Source organism: Myotis brandtii, unplaced genomic scaffold (assembly GCF_000412655.1).
Source record: "Myotis brandtii unplaced genomic scaffold, ASM41265v1 scaffold28, whole genome shotgun sequence".
Lineage (NCBI taxonomy): Eukaryota > Metazoa > Chordata > Mammalia > Chiroptera > Vespertilionidae > Myotis > Myotis brandtii.
Genome location: NW_005360676.1, coordinates 4,783,138 through 4,802,946, shown reverse-complemented (window position 1 = coordinate 4,802,946; position 19,809 = coordinate 4,783,138). Strand labels below are relative to the sequence as shown.

The following is a 19,809-nucleotide window of genomic DNA, read 5'->3' as shown; positions in this document are numbered from 1 at the left end:
TACCTACCCTTGTCACAGACTCTTTAATTTACCTTCATAGTATTTATCTTAAAGAAAACCACAAAATTATTTATGTGATTTTTGTACTGTTTATCTTCATCCTCTTCTGTAAGTTTCCTAAAGGCAAGAACTAGTCTGCCTTGTTGATCCTACTGTCCTTCTACTACTCAGTATCTAGTATAATAGATACTCCATTAATATTTGTTGCATGACTAAAGGAAAGGAATTACTTAGTACATGCATAAAATTTAAGGACACTCCTCCAACTTTGTCTTATAACATGTTTAATAAACCATGATTCTCTCACAATAAATTCAAGATTAAAGGATTTTGGTGGCCCCCACACTGGACTGCTATTTAATCTGGATTTTACCAACAGAGAGGAAAGCAATTTGAAATTCGTTGGTAAACAATCATTGCACCAGGACTACAAAGTTTTCTCCCCAGCCCCTCCAAGCCCTCCCAGTCCTACCCTGGACTCCCATCTCCTCTGCCAGCAAGTAAAGAGTTAATTCTTGGCACAGAACAGACCTCCAAGACACTGCTCCAGTTCCATGGTTGGTCATGTCCTTTCTGACTGGCTGACACTCAGACACTATAGTTTGTTTAATCCTCACAGCAATCCTATTTTATATTTTTATTGTTAACACTCAGAAAAGCTAGATAATTGAGTCAACATGTAGGGGCGTCGGGATTTGAAGTCAAGTCTCTCTTATTCTAAGAAGGAAAAGCAATGGTCAGCTCTTTTTATTTTTGTTGCCTCTAAAAGGATTTTTTAGCTCCTCTGACACAGCAGATGAGATACCAAAGCCCTGTGTAACTACTGGCAGCCAATAAATTTGCATAGATTTATTTTAGAGAGCATGATAAGCCTGTCTGAGTTTAGATTTAGCTTATAGGAAATATGAAGCTGATTTCAATCAGAGAAAAATATGACCTGATATACATTTTTAGAAAAATCAGCCTGGTAAAATAGAGATGGATGCATGCAAAGTGCAAAGGAACCCAGTTTGAAGATTATTTTAAGAGTATAGGTGTCAAATGACCAAAGCATGAACTAATGCAATAGTCAAAGGGATGGAGAGAATGGGGCTAATTCAAAGGAAAATTAGAAGCTAGAAGGTACAAAATGTGGAAACCAATAAGATGTGAAAATTGCAAGAAAGAAATAGTTAAAAGGCCATTTCAGATGTCTAGCAATTGGTGGAAGTGATGTCATTACTAAATGAGGAGCCGAGGAATCTGTATTTTAGCAGCTGTCCAAGTGTTTCTGACTATGGGTGTCTGAGGGCTACCCTTTAAGAAATTACAATAAAATTGCACACAGTCCTTAATGTACTAATCTCAGTCTTTTTGTTTTTTGACACCAGCTATTGATGACCAGGAAGCAGTAAATATGTTCAATCAAGGTAACTTTTAAAATTATTCTATAAATATGATTTACCAGAATATACAGAGTAAGTGGTCAAGTCAGTTGTGCCCTTTGCCAAGGCAGCGTCTATTGAAGTGATACCTTTATTCTTAGTTCACTCACGTGGGATGTTGTTAAGATAAGACACTGCTGATTCCATTGGCGATAGAGTGCTATTCAGGTTTCCCCTCCTCGAGGAAAGAAGCCGTAGCAGTGGCATTCCTCCCAATCTGTAACAAGTGTGGCCTCGTGAAAAATTTCTTGGCAGCTTTGGGAAGCTTTTCCTGCCCTGGTCCTATGGTGGCATTTCTGTAGAATTGTAATTTATGTTGGGTAATATCATTTATATGGCTTCTCCTAACTACCGGAATAGTGTGCTTTGTTGTGGAATTACGTTAATTATAAAGTATAAATTTTTTAAAATTATAAAATGTGCTGCTAGTTTTATGTTGATAACCTAAAGGACAAGTCACTACTTTCCACTGTCATTCTGTATACTCTCTGGCTAGGATAGCTGAAATATAATCACTAGAAAACAGCAGTTCTCTGATGATAAAATGTAGTCAGAAAGTAATTTAATATACCTCAATAGCTGGCTTATTTCAGATACTTAAATGATGTTATAAGATAATGCTACTCTATGGGTGTTGTTCAACTTTATTATATATTTAATGCATGCTTCTTCATTTTAGTGAAAATGTGCTTAAGTAAATTTCTAGAGAATTTGGTTGGTGGTACAACAAAGGAATATATGTTCCATGTATATTCTTTAATATATATATATATATTGATTTCAGAGAGAAAGGGAGAGGGAGAGATAGAAACATCAATGATGAGAGAGAATCATTGATTGGCTGCCTCCTGCACACCCCCTACTGGAGACCGAGCCCACAACCCCAGGCATGTGTCCTTGACCTGAATCAAACCTAGGAACTTTCAGTCTGCAGGCTGACGCTCTATGCACTGAGCCAAACCAGCTAGGGGTCCATGTATATTCTTTTTTTAAAATATATATATTTTATTGATTTTTTACAGAGAGGAAGGGAGAGGCTTAGAGAGTTAGAAACATCGATGAGAGAGAAACATCGATCAGCTGCCTCCTGCACACTCCCCACCGGGGTTGTGCCCGCAAACAAGGTACATGCCCTTGACCGGAATCAAACCTGGGACCCTTCAGTCCGCAGTCCATGTATATTCTTAATAGAAGTCTAGACCTTTTCCATCTGAGAAGTCTGTTACAAAAAAAAAAGAAAAAAAAGAAAAGCCTTTGGATGGTTGTCATATTGAAGCAGTATCACTACCTTAGAGCTGGTCCACAATAGAAATTGGTGGTGGTGATTTAACTCTAATTTCTTAGTAATAAACCAGAGGAAGTAAATCATGCAAATGGGAATTGAGAGGAACTGAGTGACTGGCCAACCCCAGCCCACTTCAGCTTTGGCCATTGCGGTGATCATGGGCTCTCTTAAGATTTTTATTTGTTTACTAGAGGCCCAGCGCACGATTAAATCGTGCGTGTGTAGGGTCCCCTAGGCCTAGCCTGCCATCATGGCCATGTCCACCGCCCCCGACACCTCGCTTGCTCAGTGGATGCTGCCACCCCTTGCCCTCCACCAGATGCCTGTAGGCAGCAGCCCCATTGTGGAGCCGCTCTCGGCGCCCTTCCCTTTGGCCATGACCCGAAGGCCATGCCATCTGGTATCGGGATGCCGGGATGTCCTTCTGCTCCACCGGCCTCTGCTGCTCTGAGCCCGACCAGGGGCTGCACCTAGGGATTGGGCCTGCCCTCTGCCACCCGGGAGCAGGCCTAAGCCAGCAGGTCGTTATCTCCCAAGGGGTCCCAGACTGCGAGAGGGCACAGGCCGGGCTGAGGGACCCCCCCCTTCCCCCCAAGTGCACAAATTTTTGTGCACCGGGCCTCTAGTTTTAAATAAACCTTGTTTGTGTGTGTGTGTGGTGAGAATGTTTAAGATATACTCTCAGCAATCTTCAAGAAATTAGTTGAAAAGAAACTTGAAAAGGAATTACTTTAGATCCACAAAATATTCTTGAGAATTGACAGGATCTTAAGCTTTCTCTCTACACACACACATAGGAAAGAGTTAACTATGTGAGGTGATGGATGTGTTATCTTGATCTTTGTTATACAATAAGTACATGTATATCAATTCATCACATTGTACACTTTAAACATACAATTATATTGATCAGTTATTTCTCAATAAAGTAAGGGGGAAATGTAGTTTCTGATTTGTTTCCTAGTGTGGGTCTGAGAGTCAATATTTCTTTTCTTTTTTCAGCTTTGAGATATAATTAACAAATAAAGTTGCAAGTTGAAATATAAACTAGACAATGTCAAACTTTGGAAGATTCCCCTATGTAATTAATTAACACATCCATCACCTCATATATTTACCCCTCCCCCATCTTTTTTGGTGAAACATTTAAGATCTGCTCTCTTAGAACATTTCTATTATGCAATACAGTATTATCAACTGTAATTACTAGGTTTTACATTAGATCCTCACACTATATTCACCTTATAGCTAAATGTCTGTACCCTTTCACCAAACTTTCCTTATTCTTTCCCCCCATCCCCCTCAGCCCCTGACAACAACTTTCTACTTTCTGTTTCTATGAGTTTGACTTTGATTTAAGACTAGAGGCCTGGTGCACAAAAATTTGTGCACTCGGGGGTGTCCCTCAGCCCGGCCTGTACCCTTTTGCAATCTGAGACCCCTCAGGGGATGTTCACCTGCTGGCTTAGGCCCGCTCCCTGGGGGAATGGGCCTAAGCTGGCAGTCAGACATCCCTCTGGCAGCCCAGGAGCCCTCAAGGGATGTCCACTTGCCAGAGGGGAGCAGGCCTAAGCTGCAGTCAAACATCCTTAGCGCTGCTGAGGAGGCAGGAGAGGCTCCCGGCACCTCTACTGTGCTGGCAGCCGTCAACCTAGCTTGTGGCTGAACAGAGCTCCCCCTGTGGGAGCGCACTGACCACCAGGGGGCAGCTCCTGCATTGAGCATCTTCCCCCTGGTGGTCAGTGTGTGTCATAGTGACTAGTCATTCCCAGTCGTTCTGTTGTTAGGGTCAATTTGCATATTACCCTTTTATTATGTAGGATAGAGGCATCATGCACAGGTGGGGGCTGGCTGGTTTGCCCTGAAGGGTGTCCCGGATCAGGGTGGGGGTCCCGCTGGGGTGCCTGGCCAGCCTGGGTGAGGGGCTGAGGGCCATTTTCAGGCTGGCCATGCCCCCCAACGACCCAAGCTCCCAGCCTCTCCTTTTTTTTCTGGGATTTATTTATCTTCTATAATTGAAACTTTGTAGCTTTGAGCGAAGCCCAGGTCTAGCAACCCAGGCTCCCAGCCCCTCCTTGAGTGGAGGCCACAGCTGGCTGGAAGCAGGAATCTGGGATTTATTTATTTTCTATAATTAAAACTTTATAGCCTTGAGTGGAGCCAAGGGCCGGCCTGGGTAGGTGGGAAGCTTGGCTTCCTCCATCACGGGGGGCAACCCAAGCCTCCTGCTCACTCCAGCTCCGTGGCTGCCACCATCTTATTTGGGTTAATTTGCATACTCGCTTCTGATTGGCTTGTGGACATGGCTTGTGGACGTGGCTTGAACATAGTGGAGGGACAGTTAATTTGCATGTTTCTCTTTTATTATATAGGATTCCATATGTGATACCATGCAGTAGTTGTTTTTGTCTGGCTCACTGCAGTTAACACAACACATTCAAGGTTCATTAATGTTGTTGCAAATGACAGGATGTTTTTCTTTTTAAGGCTAAATATTATACCATTATTCCATTGTGTGTGTGTGTGTGTGTGTGTGTGTGTGTGCGTGTGCACGCACATGCACACGCGCATGCTACATTTTCTTGATCCATTCATCCACGGACAAACACTTAGGTTGTTTCCATACAGCATCAACATTTTTAATAGCTCCCAGGGATACCCATATTGCAGGTCACAGACAATAGTCTGAGTAGTGAGGCTACAAAGAAGATGGAAATTTCCTAGTGAACCCAACAGTGACCTATCATGACCAACCCCAGCTCATGAGGAATTCCAGAGAACTCTGAAGCTGTTCCAGAATTTGAAGCAACACATCAATTAAGTTCAGAAATGTTCTCTAAAATTCAGTTTAGAGGCAACAGTAGTCACATAAGTACCCTAAAAATATAGCATATTGATCATGCTTTTAGAAGGGCTAGCATTTCCTGGGAAAGAATACATAAAAGACAGTATACATAAAAGTCATAAATGATGAACTCTTGCAACATCTCCCAAAAGTAAATGAATCATGATATTCCCAAAACACTAATGCCCTTTTCTCATTAGAATGCGGGGCCCATCCGAACCTAATATCATTGTCTGAAGAGAGAGTCGTGGGAGGCACAAAGGCTGAGGAAGGAGACTGGCCATGGCAAGTCAGTCTACAGCTGAATGGCGTGCATCACTGTGGTGGCGTCCTGATCAGTAAGACATGGATCCTGACAGCAGCTCACTGCTTCAGAAGGTGAGTCCACAGCTACCTACACATCTGGAACAACTAGGAGAGACATATACATGAGGACTCCACCCACACCCTAAGGACTAAACATGATTAGATTGAGTCAGAAATAATTCAGTGCAAAAAAAATGAGTATTTTCTTCCTATTCATGATAGCAAAAATATTTTTTCACCTCCAGCTAGCTAATTTATTCCTGTATTTCAGGTAATTGTATATCACCATGGTAAATAGCAAAGATTTATATGTCAGAATGTTTAATTTAAATCTTAGCTGCAAAAGTTAGGAAATTTATCAAACCTCCACAAGCCTCGTTTTTATTTTTTTATTTTTTCAAATTAGGGCAAATAGGGACATACTGTTATTTATGTCTTAGTTTTATTGGCAGAATTAAATATGCTAATGCACACATGTTAAATGTTAGCACAATAGTTTGCTGCAAGAAATTTGCACATTATATCATGTAAGCTAATCAAGAGACTGATGGCTGATCTCAAACTGCCTATGCCATTAACAGTGTTATCTATTTTAGAAACTAATTAAACAAACACTGCCCCTTCCTCAAGGAAGCCTAAGTTCTAACACAAAAGTAATGACCAATTACTTAGAGCAACATAAATAAATTAGTTTAAACAATTTATAGAGAATTCTTTATTGATGTGAATACAGGTTATCCTATATAATAAAAGATAAACATGCAAATTAACCATCCCTCCACTACGCTCAAGCCACACCCACCAGCCATGCCCACCAGCCAATGAGGCATGAGTATGCAAATTAACATGACAAAGATGGCAGGTAATTTGCATACATAGAGCAGAGTGGGAGAGCTGGCAGCTTCAGGGGACGTGGCTCCCTCAGTCGCTCCCTTGGTCGTTCCCTTGGGGAGACGTGGCTCCCTCAGACACTGGACAGAATGCAGAGCAGGAGAGCCAGTGGCTTGGGGGGACATAGATCCCTCAGTCGGGAAAAAACCCAGAGTGTGGGGAGCACCAGGAATGCTGGGAATCATAGTTCTGGTGGCAGAAGGATCTCCTAGACCAGGGGTGGGCAAACTTTTTGACTCGAGGGCCACAATGGGTTCTTAAACTGGACCGGAGGGCAGGAACAAAAGCATGGATGGAGTGTTTGTGTGAACTAATATAAATTCAAAGTAAACATCATTACATAAAAGGGTACGGTCTTTTTTTTTTTTTAGTTTTATTCATTTCAAACGGGCCGGATCCGGCCCACGGGCCGTAGTTTGCCCACGGCTGTCCTAGACACTAGAGCAGCGGTTCTCAACCTGTGGGTCGCGACCCCTTTGGCGGTCGAATGACCCTTTCACAGGGGTTGCCTAAGACCATCCTGCATATCAGATATTTACATTAAGATTCATAACAGTAGCAACATTACAGTTATGAAGTAGCAACGAAAATAATTTTATGGTTGGGTCACAACATGAGGAACTGTATTTAAAGGGCCAGAAGGTTGAGAACCACTGCGCTAGAGCAAAGTAAGCCTGGAGCAAGTTGCTGTTGTGGTTGGGGATGGAGGGAAAGCAAAGGTGAGAGACATAAGTAAAATCAGAGCATCTAGGAAAACTTAAAGGGAAGATATCCTATAACTTCCAGGAAATCTCCACCAATGGAGCAAAGAAAAAAAAATGCCTCTATTATTCTGTGAGCAACAAACCAAACTGGATTGGGGGTCTCAGACAATTCGCTCATATGATTGCAAAGACAGACAGAAACTCCCGGATTGGAGAGGGCTCCCCTGAGGGCTCCCAGATTGGAGAGGGTGCAGGTTGGGCTGAGGGACCCCCCTTCCACCCCCCCACCCCTCCCCCAGTGCACGAATCTTTGTGCACTGGGCCCCTAGTTGTTAACATAATTAGAGTAATAAACTATAGTAGGATACATAAACTTATTCTATTGACATAAAGAAAAGGCCCTACTGCTCATAATAGAAGATCTTTAGACTTTAGTGTGACTAAAACCTGCCAGGTTCAGACCTACCTTATCATTAGGGTATCCTAGACACAAACATTGTGAAAGAACTAAACTCAAAAAGTTCACTTAGAAAGTGATGATGTTCTGAACTCATGTGTCTCTGACTATATCTATTCTCTTCTCAAACTCTTTCAATATCACCTGTCTCAAATCCATCCTCCTTACCACACACCCAAAGCACTCCAATTTTAGCAATTCAGGTTCATTTCTCAAAGCATGAGCCTTAAGTGCCAACCAGATTACCTTAGTCTCTGCCCCTGGGCTCTGCTTACATTTTCCCACTTCAGAGCATTTGCTCAATCTGATTATTCTCTTTAAAATGTTAATATTCCTTCCAAACCTCCATGTCTATTGGAATTCTATAAAATCTTCACTAATTTAAGAAGTCCTTTACAGATTTGATGGTACTGCCTCATACTACAATGCCTGTTTCAAAAGTGTTTATTAAGTTAAGAGGGAGTAACATTTAAAAAGATTAGTACATGTATTCTGAACAAATGTTTTAGGAAACCCCATATTATTCTGAAATTTTCTTATGACTATATTATGACTCAATATATTTTTTACACAATGAATACATTTTAAATTTCTGATAGCAGAACTTTCTGATATCAGGAGTAACCAAATTTCTGATTTAGATCAGCACATTTATTGCTATATATCAGAAAATACAAGCAACAAAATTAACAAAAACATTTCAGTCTTCATTGCCACCTAAAAGGAATGGCATTAATTGATTTTGATCACCCCTGAGTTTAGGAACCAGAAATGCAAATACCTGGACTTAGCAACAAGCACTTAGAGTAATCAAGAATGCGATAGAAAGAGTGCAGGATTCTAAGCTGTATTCAGATCCGACCACCAAAAGCTAAGTAAAGGCCACAGTTAAAAATGAAAGCCACAATTATAATGAAAGCCACAGTTATAAATATCACCAATGATAACCAAAGAAATCCATGATTTTAAAGGCTTGGAGCATTTGGGGAAGTTTATCTCCCCAAATCCTTCCATTCACTACCCTGACTTATCCCTGAGAGCTGGCAAACTATATGAACCTTGTATTGGCATCTCCCTGTAGACCTGATTGTCACTGAGAACCCATTAATGAGGATTTGTTTGGGACAGGACCAATCTTATGTCAAGGGACATAGAAGTGATGAGGCCCTCATTGAAAGGAGTCTTGAATTGTTACCTCCTCTATGAAGCTTTCCCTGATGCTCCTTTCCTTCTCCTACCTTCTTTCACAAAAATATGCTTATTAACCTTTAACAGTAGTGCCTGTGATTTATGATTATCTCTGTTAGGCTCCTCCTTCATTAGTGCGTAGAGCTGCTCAGTAACACATGGATCCTCACAGCAGCTCACTGCTTCAGAAGGTGAGGCCACAGCTACCTACCCATCTGGAACAACTAGGAGAGACATGTACATGAGGACTCCACCCATAATTATGTATATTCTTATTCTCAGAGAGTCATACTATTCATTATACAAAGTAGATACTTAGTAATGGCTTGCTGAATTATAACTAGTGAAAAGAATAGTTACCTTCATTGAGTATTTACTTTGTGCCAAGCACTATGCTTGACATAGTTTACTTGTCTGAATTAATGCTTAAAATTGTGTGAGAGGAAATCATCTATCACATTTTATGCATTAAATAAACTGAGAATTAAATAGTGTAAGTAACTTGCCCTAAATAATATTGCTAATATGTGGCATAGCCAAGATTCAAATCTAAATCTTACCGGTTCTCAAACCATGATCTTATTCATTTGCTGGAAGAAAAAAAAAACATAAAGGAAGAAATGGAGACAGGGAAGCAAGGAGGCGAAGAGGGAAGAAAGACACAAAGAATATATTTTAGAATCTTCACTGAAAGACCCCGATCAAATTAAGTTCAATGTAAAATAACCATGTATTTGCTTGTTGTGAAATATTTTTTCTTTAGAATTTTTAACTAGTATATTTACTTTATACAAGCTACTGTGACTTATAAAAGCATTTCCTGGATATATGAGTTTTATTTTCTGTATCAATTCCACTGTCTATATCTAAACTCCACAAAACCATTAAATTATTATTTGGTTTCATTTTTAAAATGTATTTTTATTTATTTTAGAGAGAGAGAGGGAGAGAGTGAGAAACTCAATCAGTTGCCTTCCAATTCGCTGCTTTCCATATGTGCCCAACCTGGGACCAAACCTGCAACCCAGGTATGTGCTCTAGCTGGGAGTAGAACCACCAACCTTTCGTTGCACAGAATGCTGCCCAGCGAACTGAGCCACTCCAGCCAGACTACATTTTGTTTTTATTCAACTTTAGGAGCACATTGAGTTAACCCTACGATTTATAGATCCTTATTTTCATCACTCTGTACAAGATCTTTCTCTCATTTTATTTTTCTCCTTTTATATGTGGATCCTACTTCCACTGCCCCCATAGGCCTCACACTGATATTTTACATATGTCTTCAAATATACAATTACCTACAAAATGTATAGTGTGTGTGTGTGTGTGTGTGTGTGTGCCCTTCATTTATATAAGTAGCATTGTGCTCATATTATTCCTTATTTTGGGGGCTCAATCCTGGGAATTTTAATCTGGTCCACCATAAACTCCACCGTATACCTTTATTCAAGTAGGTTGCTCCAACTTCACACACACACACACACACACACACACACACACACATCCTCATTTTTGCCTCTCTACAAACCTTCAAGAATTTCTCTGAAATATGTACCCAGAAGTATATATGCAGTCTGCCAAACACACTAAAATGCTTTCCAGAAGTTTACATCTTTACCAGCAATGCAAAAGAGTTTGAACTTCTCTTCACCGACACCATGTTATTCTCTTCTTAAACTGTTGTCATCCTCATGAATATACATTAGATGCTCATTATTGTTATATTTTCCATTTCTCAGCTTACTAGTGGGTTTGAGTATTCTTTTACATACGTGTCTACTAGCTGTTTGACCTTCCCCTTCCATGAACTTTCTATTCACATGTTTTGCCCATTTTATAACAGTTTTTCTGCACATTTATTATTGGTTTACAGATTTCTTTCTATATATTCTACAAAAGTTTTAGATATTAAACACTGCAAGTATTTTTTCATGGTTTCTCATCCATCTAGTAAACTTGTCAATAGTATACTTAAATTTGATTCCATGAAATTCATCCATTATTAACCTATGGTCTGTGTTTTGGGAGTTTCACTAAGAAATCCAAATTTCTAGGTCACAAAGATAATGCCTTAGATTTTTTTTTATATTAGTGAGTGGTTTCACCTGCCCCCCCTCACTCTCTCTAAACACACACACACACACACACACACACACACACACACACACACACACAGACACATTGTACACATGTACATAGAAATCTTCAACAAGCCTCACAGTACAGAAAAATCATTCATTAACTAATAAGATGTGAGCCCCTTTTCATAACTACTATTTATATAGAACTTTTGGCTAAAGGCAAGTCAAGGAAAAAATACAGATGGAAGAAATGAGTTAAAACTAAAGTGGAGAGTCCTTCAGACTTCTTAGTTGTTTGGATAGGAGGATGTAGAAAAGAGAAACATCAATGAAGGCATATCAAAGTATCAGAATATCCTTACTGAGATTTCACCAACCTAAGATATATTTTCTAAAATCTTTCTATGTTTCTTTATTGTGTCAGTGAAGAGTTCAACTCAACTGCTAGCTATGTGATACAGAAATATATAGCAAAGAGGGGTTGACCAAACAGTTTCTAGATGGTGGTAGGGGTAAAAAACACAAAATCCAAATATTTAACATGTTTTCAAATTCCCTATTCAAATCCATGATTTCTTTCTTTTCTTTCTTTTTTTTTTTAGTTACTCTGATCCTCGTAGATGGACTGCCACCTTTGGTATTTCCACAGCATTTCCTGTAATGAGAAAAGCAGTAAATACTATTGTGATCCATAACAATTATAACTCTGCAGCTCATGAAAATGATATTGCAGTTGTGAAGCTTGTAGAAGGTGTCACCTTTACCAAAAATATCCATACGGTATGTCTCCCAGAGGCTACCCAGAATATTTTACCTGGTTCCACTGCTTATGTAACAGGATGGGGATCACGAGCATATGACAGTAAGTATCTCAGGAAAAATAAAAATCCTCCTGGTACTTGCTATTATATAATCTTTTTAAATTAGGGAACACCTGAAAGATGGATTCTACAAACATAGCCATACTATATTCTGGTCAGTCTAAACTGTAGTTATTCCTGAGTTCCCTCAGCAAAGCAAAGCAATGCCCCTAGCTACTATGGAGAATTCCCAAATGCACAGGAAAATGTAAAATAAGGTGATAAAGAAACATGAGTTCTTCATAGGGAAATACAAGATAAAGTGATGAAAATACATGAATTTTTCAATGACGCAGAGACTCCATGTTACTCAAATGGCTCCCTTATAAGAAGAAAAATAAAATAACATTTTTTAAAAGAGAATTTGGCTAAATATTATTTAAGGGTTTTAACACCCTTTAAGGCAGGGGTCCTCAAACTTTTTAAACAGGGGGCCAGTTCACTGTCCCTCAGACCGTTGGAGGGCCGGACTATAGTTTAAAAAAAAAAACTATGAACAAATTCCTATGCACACTGCACATATCTTATTTTGAAGTAAAAAAACAAAACGGGAACAAATACAATATTTGTATTTGCATGTGGCCCGCGGGTCGTAGTTTGAGGACCCCTGCTTTAAGGTATTAATAGCCATTTAAGGTATTCTGAGATGAAATAAATCCTGCCTCAAGCAAGACACTCTAGGTATACATAAATATTGCTCAGATTTATTTATTGAATGAATAAAATGGAAATAAATATGAGGGCAATATGAGGAAGCAAATAGGGCCAAGGGGAAAATAAGAGTATCATCAGCTGAGGAGTGGAAAGATAGCATTAACAATTTTCATGGGATTTACCCATGTTGTAGATGTCTCTCCAGAATAACACAAAGATTTTCATTGTCCAGGAAAATATTTTATTGTGTTCTGATGGTCCAATGTGATTTGGTGTAGTATATAAAAATTTGTGCAAATCACAAAAATGGCATTGTTTTTTGACGGACCAGCAATATAAAATAAATTAGTTCTTTAGCCTTGAAAACAGACTAGGTTCTCTTTTGTTGCTATATTAAAGGTTATTCAACATGTAATTTTCCAATTCAAAGTCAGTCAGTAGATAATTTAAATGCTACTCGTCAATTTTAAGATGGCAGATTTATTTTTTTGTTCTTAAATTCTAAATGGCATCACAAAGCGAAAGGAGAGAGAGAGAGAGAGAGAGAGAGAGAGAGAGACTGATCTGTGTAAAAAAGGTTATCTTTCTCTACTCATGGGTATCTTTACTGAGAAGAGACACCTAAGTACATCTTAATAGCCTTCTTTTCTGAATAAGAGATAAAGTTTGGAGTACAGTTATTCCTTCCCATATTCAATGTAGAGTCTTCAATTTATTTACTTATTTTGAGTCTATTTTCTTTCTGATTTGTAATTAACAGGCAACCCAGTTCCAGAACTAGAACAAGGACAGGTCAACATAATAAGTAATAATGTATGTAATGCACCAACTAGTTATGATGGAGCAGTCTTGTCTTCAATGCTATGTGCTGGACTGGCTCAAGGTGGAGTGGATGCATGCCGGGTAAGTTCAAGACAATGTTATCAATGACTTCACTTAAGTTTATAAGTTCTTACTAGCATGTGATACCATGATAAGCAAAGAGATAAATTGTAATACACAGTCCTGGTCCTCTAAAAATGTATGATCTAGATTTTAGAGATAAAATTTATTTTATGAGGTTGATTTGTCATGAAATACTAGTTTTGAGAAGGCAGATTGCAGAGTGGTTAATCCAAGCTCAAGAACCAGACAGGCCTGAGTTTGAATTCCTTAACCTCTATAACCAATTATTTTATCAATAAAATGAGGATAATAATAATAGTAGTAGTAGTATCTACTAGCAACAGCCTCTCAGTATCAGAAATTACATTACTGGAATTAAGAAAAATCAATCTGTTTTCTTGAGGAATGTGATACGGTTTTCCTGGGAACTGTATACAGAAAAACTAGGTTTATTCTTTCCTCAAACATTACTGACTTTTTTATTTAGTGCACATGTTTTTAAAAAGTGAATAAGAAGAACTTCTTACATAACTTTTGTGAAGACCCCAACCCATGCACATTTTCCCCAAAATGAAACATTTTTTATTGCTTCCAAGTTGTGTGTAGGTTAGGGGTCTGTTTACTAATTTTCAAGATACTATTAATTACTCATGGCCCTTTATTCCCAGTTTAAGTGCATATGACTTTGTGGTAGAGACCGTTTCTTACTCCCATAGCAGCTTCGATTTTATTGCTAGCCCTGTTTACAACAAACTCTCAACTTTCATAGTAGTTTTCCAGATAATTCACTAATCTAATAAGCAACACACCTCTGCACTGACAATTTCAGATTTACTAAGAGCATTAATACCCACTGACTTAGGGACACACATGAGTATAAAAGGATGTTATCATGCTTTACTCATGATGCCCTTTACCTTCGGAATATACAAATTCGGCTCTTCCCCCAAGCCTAGTTGAAGCCATAACTCATCTTGAAACTTTCCTGTGTCTTCTACTCCAGGCCTCATTAATTTTCAGCTGAAATACTATAATGAATACAGTTTGTGCCTCAAGAATAAATAGCACTTTACATAAGAGCTTATGATGTCCTATCATTTCTGTTCATTCATTCATTCAAAGAAAATATATTAGTTTCTGTGCATCAGACACTTGCTAACACAATGTGTTCCTTGCACTCAGCAAAGCAAGGTCTAGAAGAAAGAACACAAGTTCAAATGTCTGCATAATCAGACAGTGAAGCTGGCTAGATACAGGAAAAAATGACATGTCCTTCTTAGTTTAACATTTGCCTGTGCACTCTTGGTAAGACATTATACAGAAAATTGTCTTACAATAGTCGAAATAGCAGCAAAAAGGCAATGGTGAAAAAAGTGCTGAGAACTGGTTATCTGAAGCACAGATGCATAATCTGAAAGAGGCAGTGCCTCTGGTGATTCACACATTAACCCGTCTTCCCATCTAGACCAGTAATTAAGTAGGCATGGAAGCACTAGCTACCAAGGTCAGTCAAATGAATAGCAAACTATTCTAGAAGCACACTTGGTAATAATAGCTGATTTTTATTAGTACTAACTATATGCCAGGCATTATATATGTTAACCTCATTTAAACACTCAAAAACATTTACCGATGAGGAAACTGAGGCACAAGGAGCTATTAAATAGCTTACTGAAGGTCATGTTGCTGGTTAGTGGAGGATTCAAACACTGGCTATCTAACTCCAGAACTCACAGATTTACCCCATCATGCAGCATGTAAGACATACTAAATTTGTCTCCCCAACTGGAAAGCCTATGCACATATTTGTTGGTTGGTTTATTATTATAATTGGCTGGTATTTCATGAGGAGCATTTTACTCATTGCCATATAAATATCTTTCTGCTTATTCATAAAAAATAAAAATATTGGATTTTTTATATTTATCTTTATTGTTGAAAGTATTACAGATTTCCCCTATTTTCCCCCATGAACTCCCTCCAACCTACTCCCACCCCCTCCCCAAGCCTTCAGCACACTATTGTCTGTCTCCATGGGTTATGTATATATGCATATAAGTTCTTTGGTTAATCTCTTTCCTCTTCAACCCCTTTCCCCGGAGAATCATCAGTCTGCTGTATGCTTCCATGTCCCTGGACCTATTCAGTTTCTTTGGTTCATTAGATTCCAAATCTAAGTGAGATCATATGGTATTTGTCTTTCTCTGACTGGCTTATTTCACTTAACATAATACTTTCCAGGTCTTACCATGCTCTCTCAAAGGCAAAGAGATCCTTCTTTTTTACAACTCCATAGTATTCTATTTTATAAACTAAAGACCTGGTGCATGAAATTCTTGCACTTGGGGAGGATGTCCCTCAGGTGGCCTGTGCCCTCTTGTAGTCCGGGAGCCCTTAGGGGATATCTGACTGATGGCTTAGGCCCACTTCTCAGTGGGAGCGGGACTAAGCTGGCAGTCAGACATCCTTAGTGCTGCCGCGGTGGCAGGATAGGCTCCAGCCACCTTGGCTGCGCTCACCAGAGGTGAGTCCAGCTTCTGGCTGAACAGTGCTCCCCCTGTGGGAGCACACTGACCACCAGGGGGCAGCTCCTGCATTGAGAATCTGCCCCTGGTGGTCATTGCACATCATATCAACCAGTCGATTGATTTGCATATTAGCCTTTTATTATATAGGATGTACCACAGCCTTTTTAACCACTCATCTACTTGGGCTATTTCCAGATCTTAGCTATGGTGAATAGTTTTGCTATGAACATGGGAATGCATATATTCTTTCTGATTGGTGATTCAGGTTTCTTAGGACATATTCCTAGAAGTGGGATCACTGGGTCAAATGGAAGTTCCATTTTTAATTTTTGAGGAAACTCCATGCTGTTTTCCATAGTGGCTACACCAGTCTGCATTCCCATCAACTGTGTACTAGGGTTCCCTTTTCTCCACACCCTCACAGGACTTGTCATTTGTTGATTTGTTGATTGTAGACATTTAGATAGGTGTGAGTTGATATCGCATTGTTTTAATTTAGGTCTCTATGATGATTAGTGATGTTGAGCATTTTTTCATATGTCTCTTGGCCATCTGTATGTCCACTTTGGAGAAGTGTCTATTTAGGTCTTTGCCCATTTTAATTTGATTTTTTTTGTTTTCCTTTGGTAAGTTGTATGAGTATATGTATTTTGTAGATTAACCCCTTATCAGATGTATCATTGCCAAATATGTTCTCCCACACAGTGGAATCCCCTTTCTTTTTTTTTTCTTTCTTTTTTAAGTATTACAGATAGTATTACATATGTCTCCTTTTTCCCCCATTGACCTCTCCCCAGCCACTCCCACCCCCTAGCACATGCCCTCACCATCCCTAGTGTCTGTGTCCATTGGTTATGCTTATATGCATGCATACAAGTCCTTTGATTGACCTCTTACCCCACACCCGCCCCCCCGCCTCCCCTGCCTTCCCACTGAAGTTTGATGGTCTGTTCAATGCTTCTATGTCTCTGGCTCTATTTTTGTTCATTAAATTCCACAAATGAGTGAGATCATGTGATATCTGTTGTGTAGATGTACCACAGTTTTCTAATCCATTCATCTGCTGATGGGCACTTAGGCTGTTTCTAAATCTTAGCTATTGTAAATTGTGCTGCTGTGAACATAGGGGCGCATATGTCCTTTCTGATTGGTGTTTCTGAGTTCTTGGGATATATTCCTAGAAGTGGGATTACTGGGTCAAATGGGAGTTCCATTTTTAATTTTTTGAGGAAACTGCATACTGTTTTCCACAGTGGTTGCACAAGTCTGCATTCCCACCATCAGTGCACAAGGGTTCCTTTTTCTCCACATCCTCGCCAGCACTTGTCGTTTGTCAATTTGTTGATGATAGCCATTCTGACAGGTGTGAGATGGTACCTGATTGTCGTTTTGAACTACATCTCTCCGATAATTAGTGACTTAGAGCATATTTTCATATGTCTCCCGGCCTTTTGTATGATCACTTTCGAAAAGTGTCTATTTAAGTCCTTTGCCCATTTTTTGATTGGATTGTTTATCTTTCTTTTAAGATGTATGAGTTCCCTATAAATTTTGGAGACTAGGTCCTTATCGGATATATTGGCAAATAATATGTTCTCCCATGCCATGGGCTTTCTTGTTGTTTTGTTTTGTTGATGGTTTCTTTTGCTGTGCAGAAGCTTTTTATTTTGATGTAGTCCCATTTGTTTATTTTCTCCTTAGTTTCCATTGCCCTAGGAGCTGTATCAGTAAAGATATTGCTACGACATATGTCTGATAAAAAATAAAAAATTTTAATGACACCATGCAGGGAGAGTACTATGAATAGAAGGATAAGTGAGACTTCTAAAAACTCATTCAACAAATGTTTTCTTAGCATCTACTATGGGCTGAATACAGCATTGCCTGGAATAGGTAGGCCCCTTCCCCTGATGGACTTTACAGAATGACCAGAAAAGCAGACACTAAACAAGTATCATGAAAATGCAAGGAGGGTTGCAGAGATGTGCAGCTGCCACAATGAGAGGAACTGACCCAGTGGGAGAAAGTTCAAACAGGCACACGAATGTGCTTGTGTAAAACCATGATGAAGCGGTGAAAAAGATACACAGGAGATATAGGAACACAGGCCGTGAAAAACTAATCCAGCCCAAAGGTGGAAGGGTTGGCAGTGGGGAGGGAAGGCACAGGTGTTCAGGAAGGCTTCCTACGGGAGATAAAGCTTGTGCTGAGCGGCGTCAACCAGGCAACTGAAGGAGCCTGGGAAATGTGCTCCTCATCTTCTCACACTTGCTGAAGGAATAATATGTGCCTGGAAAAGTTTGGTGATTTTCACATGACTTGGTATAGTATCTTACCAGGTAATGTCAGACTAACTGTACTGTCATAATGGATATGACTGCTTCCACTGCCATAAAAAATAAACTCCTTAACGCTTTAGGGTTGTCTTCACACTGAAATCATTATTCTGTTTCTGTTTCTTCAGGGTGACTCTGGTGGCCCACTGGTACAACAGGACACACGGCGGCTCTGGTTCCTCGTGGGGATAGTGAGCTGGGGGGAACAATGTGGTCTGGCAGATAAGCCAGGAGTGTACACTCGCGTGACAGCCTACCGTGACTGGATAGCTGAGCAAACTGGGATCTAGTGCAATAAATGCCTCTCTGTTGCAAAGTCTGTATGCGGGTGTGCCGGTCTAAAACTCTACGACTACTTTTCAACTGCAAAATAAACTGCAAGTTCCCTATTTAATACCCTTTACATAAATATGGTTTCACCAGCAATTTTATCTTTCTGTATTACTATGGATTTCATATTTTCCTCAAGAAAACCATATGAACACTGCACAGTACTGTGGCAGCATGCCAGGCAGAGGTAAGAGATGTATGACAGTTGTGGTAACTGCTAGTAGTGAGGAAATTGGGTCTTCAGGAGGAGATAAGAGGAACCCAGACACATCTGCAGCATCAAAGGCCTCTTCTCTAAGAAGTTTCACTGAAGCTGATACGTAGGCAGAGTATCAAAACGTGCAAAGAGAAGTGGTGGAATAGCATTCAAGACAGAAAGAACAACATGAGACAAGAAAAGATATTATTTATTTGAAATTTCTGCTTACTCAATATTTTATGGGTGGTGTTAAGTCTTCAAATTAAATATATATAAAGTCACTGTACAGTCCCACAGCAATCTTAATTATCCTATAAGAACATGCTCCCATAAGAGCTAACTGATGAATTTTAGGCATTTAAGATCAAAGCTAAAATATTCACTTCTCAACTAAGACCAAAAAAATTAAAAATAATTTTCAAGACAACTTTTATTAAATATATTCTTGATCTACCTGAAGGAGAGATTTTATTTCTTCCATAGATAAATTTAGAAAATACATCTATACAACCATCTTGGGTAACTTACAACTACCTGGGGCTTTTTTACAATTAAATAGGAGTAATTTTAAGAACTTAAGAACACCAGTGACAGTTATTTTTTAGAGTTTAAGAATCCTCAAAACCTAAATCCAAATAATGTATTGGAAGTCATGAGGGGAAAAATGTGAAGAACTAGTTTGCAAAGAGAAAGTTTAATTTCAATGAAATCATCTTAGACAAAGAGACTTTTCTCTCTCCCTCTTTCTCTCTTTCCCTCTCATACATAGACAAACATAAATTAAATAAGATATATTAAAATTTAATGACACAACAATTTATATCATCTGAATC

At 39.3% G+C, this 19,809-nt stretch overlaps 1 protein-coding gene across 1 annotated transcript in view; it reads left to right on the top strand.

Moving 5' to 3' along the window:
- TMPRSS11D (transmembrane protease, serine 11D) overlaps positions 1 to 18,841 on the top strand; it is a 44,262-nt gene extending 25,421 nt beyond the window's left edge. Inside the window, exons 6-10 of the mRNA XM_014541791.1 lie at positions 1,371 to 1,409; positions 5,755 to 5,932; positions 11,787 to 12,046; positions 13,459 to 13,601; positions 18,576 to 18,841. Coding sequence (XP_014397277.1) covers positions 1,371 to 1,409; positions 5,755 to 5,932; positions 11,787 to 12,046; positions 13,459 to 13,601; positions 18,576 to 18,737 — 782 coding nt within the window. The 3' untranslated portion in view covers positions 18,738 to 18,841. The remainder of the gene's footprint in view (positions 1 to 1,370; positions 1,410 to 5,754; positions 5,933 to 11,786; positions 12,047 to 13,458; positions 13,602 to 18,575) is intronic.
- Positions 18,842 to 19,809: the final 968 nt, after the last annotated feature.